Source organism: Cynocephalus volans, chromosome 6 (genome assembly GCF_027409185.1).
Source record: "Cynocephalus volans isolate mCynVol1 chromosome 6, mCynVol1.pri, whole genome shotgun sequence".
Lineage (NCBI taxonomy): Eukaryota > Metazoa > Chordata > Mammalia > Dermoptera > Cynocephalidae > Cynocephalus > Cynocephalus volans.
In genome coordinates, this window is record NC_084465.1 from 35,387,918 (window position 1) to 35,394,288 (window position 6,371).

Consider the following 6,371-nt stretch of genomic DNA (forward strand, 5'->3'; position numbering starts at 1 on the left):
TTCTTTCTGTATTTATCACTTTCAGGAATCAAAACTCATTTGCCAGCAACTCTCTAGTCCTTCAATCTCTGTATCACACCCATTTCACAGATTAAAAGTTTTTCCAAACCATGTAAGAAAGAGAAAAAATAATATTTCCCGGGAATTATCATATAACCTTAATGAGCCCGCAATCACCTCACCCATTTCCAACCTCTCTCCCATTTCCCCTCATGGCACCTACCCTAGTGTCGTCATGGTGACGATGGTATACCAGAAGGCTGCAGGGATGCTAGTGAACTTGCTGGCTGAAGACCCCTTCTCTGCGTAGAACATAACTGTAGCGAAGATGATGATAGCCATAGTAAGCGAGAAGAGCAAGAAGCCCAATTCCGAGGCACAGCTCTTCAGCGTGTACCCCAGGATGCGCAGGCCTTGGGAGTGGCGGGAAAACTTAAAGATCCTGAAGACCCGGAAGACTCGGAGCGTAACAAAGGCTCCACTGACATCCTCATTGTCTGTCATCACCAGCCCAATGTAATAAGGCAGGATGGCCACCACATCGATGATACTCATGACACTACGCACAAAACGGTAACGACTAGGGGCTGCAGCCAGGCGAAGCAAGTACTCGACTGTGAAGATCATGACGCAGGCTGTGTCCAAGCAGAAGAAGGCCACGGCATAGCGCTCCCCACAGGGCAGTTCCTTGACGTGGCCGGGGCTAGACCCACACGGCACTGTTTCCACCACGTTAGCAATGACTGAGACGGCAATGAAGAAGCCCGTCACGTAGTAGAACACCAGGGCCATTGTGCTGGTGTGGGGGTTCTCGAACGCCCGCCAGACCCGCTGCCGAGCAGTCATGGTGGGCAGCGCGCTCTCCCCCGTGGTGTCGGTGTCGGCGTCGTCCTGCAGGCGCTCTGCGTTCTCTCGCCTGCGGTCCTTGTACTCCTCATAGCAGCAGTCGCCAATGATTTCTGGGATGAGGCCAAAGAAGGCCAGTTCTTCGTCATAAGCGGAGATGCACTCATGGCGGGGATAATGGAGCTTCCCGGTGCGGTAGAAATTCAGGATGTGGCGGAAGATGTCTGGGTCACGGTCGAAGAAATACTGCTGAGTCTCTGGATGGTAGAAAAAGTCCCTCTCAGAACTGCCCAGCAGAGTGTCTGGGTAACGTTCCAGGGTGTCCTGCCACGTCTGGAAACGGGTGCCACTCACATTCAGCACAATGAGAGCATCTTGAGTCCTCTTCCTTTCCTGCCTCGGGGGAGCTGGCATGGGCCCCGAGGCCACAGGCATCCACCCGATGGCCGCGGCCCTTGCAAAGGGCAGCCACGCTGCTACACCTGCCGCCATGGTTCCTCGAAGTGGAGGTGGAGGCCGGAAGGGTAACCAGGCTTCTACAGAGGGCCAACCCAAGGAGCCACAAGCACCCAATTCCTCCCGTCAAAACCAAACCAAACAGAAAACCTTACTGAGAAACGTGGTCCAGAGGTATCTTATTCCAAGGTAGGGCTCCTGCTGAAGTCACAGTTCTCAGAAGGGCAAGTTGCCCTCAAAGACAGGCATTTGGAATAACAGCATCAAAAAACACAACGTCCTAACAATCACCCACAGCAGAACCTGACCAAGCCTCTTCCAGCAGTTGGACCACAGGCCACCTTCCGGCACAAGTAAGCACGCAGGTGACTTTAAATGCAGCAATTTCTTCAAACAGGTGTCTTTGATTTCTCCCCTGACACAGTCTGACAATACGGGGTCACTATGCGGAGTGTAGGATAGAGAAGAGGAAGAAGAGTCACCCAGTGGTATTCTTTTGCCGAATCAGGGAACCCTTCCACCTTCTCTTTTTGCTCTTTCAAACCTTCCCTTTCCAAGTAGCCCTTCCCGCCAAAGGACTCTCAAAAAGGCGACCTGTTGTTGTAGCTGGAGATGCAGCCACAGCCGCTGCCCCACGTCGGTCTTCGGGAGTCCGGTTGCCGCCTGTACTCCTGCGTCCGTATTTGCAGGGATGGACGGAGGTGAGGTACCCTGGTGGGCACAGTGGGGGGACGTGAATACAGATCCTCCTCCCCCACGTCCACGAATACTCTCTGTGGCTGCCAAACGCGTTCGCCCAATCGCCCCTTCCCTCTCTTTCCAAGTTCAGCTCAGGTGCAGTGTGACAGTTACAGAGAGCTGGCAGCCACCGCCGCCGGGGCGACAGCAGCGCCTGCCTCCGCACAGAACGCGCCTCGCCCGCGGTCCATCCCTGGCGAAGTGCGCGCCGGGGCTGAGTCGCACAGAGACTTTCTCCTCGCGGCGCACCGGAAAGGGAAAAGGCGAGAAAGCAGCTCGCGAGCAGCCGAAGCCGACGCGCCCGGGGAGCATAAAAAAAGCTCAAGCAAGCTCTTCCCCTTCCCCCATCCCTCCGTGCCTCCCTCCTCCTTTTCACCTTCCAAAAGCCGGGCGCAGGAGAGCCGAGCAGCAGCAACAAGTTCAAAAGGTGCGGGGGAGGCGAGGACGGTGGGGACTCGCTCCTGCCAACTTACAGCGCGGCCGCTGTCGCCGGGGCCGGGGCAGCGCGGTGCGGAGCCGCGGGGTGGCGGGGCTGCGGGGCTGCCGGGCGGGCGGCGGCGGCGGCGGCGGCGGCGGCGGTGGCGCCGCGGGGCCGGGACCGAGGCCGGCACGGGCTCTGGTCCGAGCGCGGAGGCAGGAGGCGCTCGGCAGCGTGGGGGCGCGGGAGGGCTGCTCGCTGTTTCCCCGCGAGTGGGTGGTCCTGCATCTCCCCCGGGCTCCCCGCGCCGCTGTGCTTGTGCGATCAATAAATAAGGAGAGAATAAATAAATAAGCGCGCGCACGCCCCGCCGCGCAGGTTAGGACAGGCGTCCCCTGCCTTCCCCTAGGCTTGACCTTTCTGCGCCCCCGCCCCCTCGGGCTCCTCTCGCTCCACCCCAGCCACCCACCAGCCCCGGCGCAAAATGTCACCGAGGGAGAGCATCCAGGTGGATCTGCCAGGGAAGGAGAGCGAGCTTCCGACGAACAAAGGGAAGCTTCACGCGCTCGGCTGCCGGCTGCGGTGGTTTGGTGGAGGAGAGGAGGAAGGGGACCGGTGCCTCGCTTCTCCCTCCCGAGTCCCGGTTCCAGGCGAGCGTGGGAAAAGGGGGTGGGGGGGGAAGAGCTAGAGAAGCTGGGAAGGAGGGTGAGTGGAGCGGAACGCGCAGGAATTGGTTGTCTTCTTAGGGGCGACTGGGTGGCAAGACCTGCAAAGCCCCAGGCAAAAATGTTGTGTCCCTCTTTCTTTTTTCTATTTTTTTCAAACCAGATGTTAACGTTGCAGGGGTTAACATGGCATCTCTCCAACTCGCCATAAAGTCAGGCAGTCCCCTCGGCCTAGGTCTTGCAACAACTCCTTTTCTCGTCCTTTGCGAATGACGGGAGGATGTACACCCTTTTTCTTCATGTCAGCGTCAAGGAGCGTGCGTCTCTAAGTGTGCGTCCCCTTCATCCTCTCTGCGCATCGCTGTGCATGTCTAAAATGGGTAAAGTAGTTAAAGGTGTCTGTGTGAGCGGTAAGTGATGTGGAGAGAGTCAAGAAAATTGTCGCGGCCAACCGTTTTGTATTTCGTGTCCCCCCGCCTCCCCCCGTCATTAGGAATCTTCCTTAAAACCAAACACCTAACATTTCTAACCACTAGATGGCGAGAATGGAGAGAAGTTAAACTTGAACCTAAGGTTTGGAGGCTTTAGGAAGGTGAAGGATCAAAATTAACTGATCCAGCAGAAAATCAGATCATATAAACATCCTCAAATCCTCCGCTGCCGCCCACCTCTTTAGTGTTTATGTGAGATATATATACTATTCAGGCTTGAGTCTGCATTTTATTAATAGGGGATGAGATGTGAAGAGTTTCCTGTTGAAATGCCTTTGAACATTAAATCCAGATTACTGAATCATAATCATTATCATAATAATAGTAATTAAGAACTTTGGAAATAGTGAGGCTTCATCTATTTTGATTAAGAAGAGAAGACTAATTTCTACCTGAAAATTACTTTTCAAGGCTTGGTTTGACTGCCTTGGTTTGAAAAGTAAGTGGACTGTGATATACTGTACAGAAAATTGACTTTCAAGCCTTAGAGATTATAAGCATGATGTGTCAACCTTAAACATCTGAAATGAGATACCTTTAAGAAAATATATGAACTAAAAAGGAGTGTAACAAATCACTAGAGACTGGAAACAAAATCTTATAATCTACAGGGTTTTCTGTAGAAATGGAAGGTATTTTTTGTTTATTTGTTTACAGATGTAGTGTTTAGGGAATACTGTGTTAGTAATTATTGAAGTCGGAGCTAATGCACCATGGAAGTTTGAACACACGGAACTTAAGACACCTGCTGTTTATCTATTTGTATTAGTTGAAGTGAAAGATGCTTGTTAACGAATCCATATAGCCTGCATACCTGAAAACAAACACACAAACATCGTGTCAACTGGTAGAAAGAAAGGAGGGGATAACCTACCAGTTAATATAAGAAAATTAACTCCATCTTAATCCAGAGAATAATGCGGCCCCATGACAGATGCTTGGCATCCAGAGAATGGAGAGCCATGAATATTCAGTTACTGCCAGTATTGTCATGCCATCCTGTAAAGATGGGGCAGGCAACCTAAATAAAACCTTTAAAACTTCCCCCTAGGAATCTGAACATTTACAAATAAAAAAGTAGGAGTTTAACTCCACAAAAAGCCTCAAACAATTAAGAATACAATATTTACAATTTTTAAGAAGGTATTGTGATCTGCCCTCCCCCATTCTCAACAAGCATTTTGATATAGTGGAAAGAATGTGGGCTTAAAACTTAAATACATCTGTATTCAAATTCTAGCCCAAGAAATATTTATTGGCTTTGTTTCATTTGGCAAATTACTTTACTTCCAGGATTAGAAGTTGTATATAATAAAACAACTTTTTAGGCCTGTTGTAAGGATTAAACAGGATGATACTTCTGAATAGTGATGTAGTACTTAGCACCAGGAGGGTACTCAACATTAGTTCCTTTTTACTTTAATGCAAAATGCTAATGCAATTCATTTTAACCAGACTTTACTTGGAATTCCCACAGATGTTTTTGTATTCTTGCCTCTGAATTCAAAATTTCCTTGTCCTGATATGCATGTGACTCTGACATTTTAATATTTATTTAAGCATTGAAATGCTACATGAAGAGTAGGTATAAAAAATCCAGCAGAGCACTGTATACGTCTCCCTTTCCCAGGAATTACTGTTCTTTCCTCTTGTCTTCTTGTTATAGCCTCTGCTCGCTGACTACATGGAAAACAAACTCAGCAAGATCAAAATTGAATTCATCACCTCTTCTTTAATTATCTACTTCTCTTTTCTCTCCTGATCAATGAAGTTCTACAAAGAAACCTGGTGGTCATCCTGTTCTTCACTACTTTTCCCCAGCAAAGACACACACTCCTTCAATGACCCAGTAACTGTTATATTATATATTGTACTTTCATTACCAATCTACCCTTACACTCTGCCTAGAGTGATTTTTTTAAATTATTTTGAGATAATTACAGATTGATCACAGATGTAAAAATAATAGAGATTCCTTATACCTAGCACCTAATGTAACATCTTGCACATTATCATATATAATCACAATCAGGAAATTGACATTGATATTCTCAGTCCATTCAAAGTGCTATAACAAAATGCCATACACTGAGTGGCTTATAAACAACAGAAATTTATTTCTCACAGTTCTTGAAGCTGGAATATCCCAGATGAAGGAGGCAGCAGATTTGGTGTTTGGTGAGGGCCTGCTTTCTGGTTCATAGATGGTGCTTTCTAGTTGTCTCACACGGTGGAAAGAGAAGGCAGATCTCCGGGGACTCCTTTATTACAGCATTAATCCCAATTATGAGGACTCTGATGTTATCATTACCCTCATGACCTAATCACCTCCTAAAGGCCCCACCTCCTAATACCATTACATTCGTGATTAAGAGTCAACATATGAATTTTGGGGGAACACAAACATTCAGACTATAGCAGATACACCAGCCTTATTCAGATTTCACCATTTTACAAACACCAGCTTTTGTGTTTGTATTTAGTTATATCCAGTTTTATCACACATGTACATTTGTGTGACCACCATCACAATAAACATATAGAGCATTACCATCAGAAAGGTCCCCTTTTAGAGTCACAACCTCCCTCCCTCAAACTTCCTTTACTCCTGTCAACCACTAATTTGTTCTTCTCTATAATGTATCAATTCAAGAATCTTATCTAAGAGGAATGATGCAGTATATAACCTTTTAAGGTTACGTACTTGCCTCAGAAAAGTTAAGTCTGTCAAAAGAATTTATGCTTGTTCTGGCCAAC

General features: G+C 48.2%; 1 protein-coding gene across 1 annotated transcript in view; it reads right to left on the reverse strand.

Annotated features, from left to right (window-relative positions):
• KCND2 (potassium voltage-gated channel subfamily D member 2) overlaps positions 1-1,338 on the reverse strand; it is a 485,570-nt gene extending 484,232 nt beyond the window's left edge. The window contains exon 1 of the mRNA XM_063100813.1: positions 224-1,338. Within this exon, the coding sequence (XP_062956883.1) occupies positions 224-1,338 (1,115 nt within the window). The remainder of the gene's footprint in view (positions 1-223) is intronic.
• Between the last annotated feature and the right edge of the window lie 5,033 nt (positions 1,339-6,371).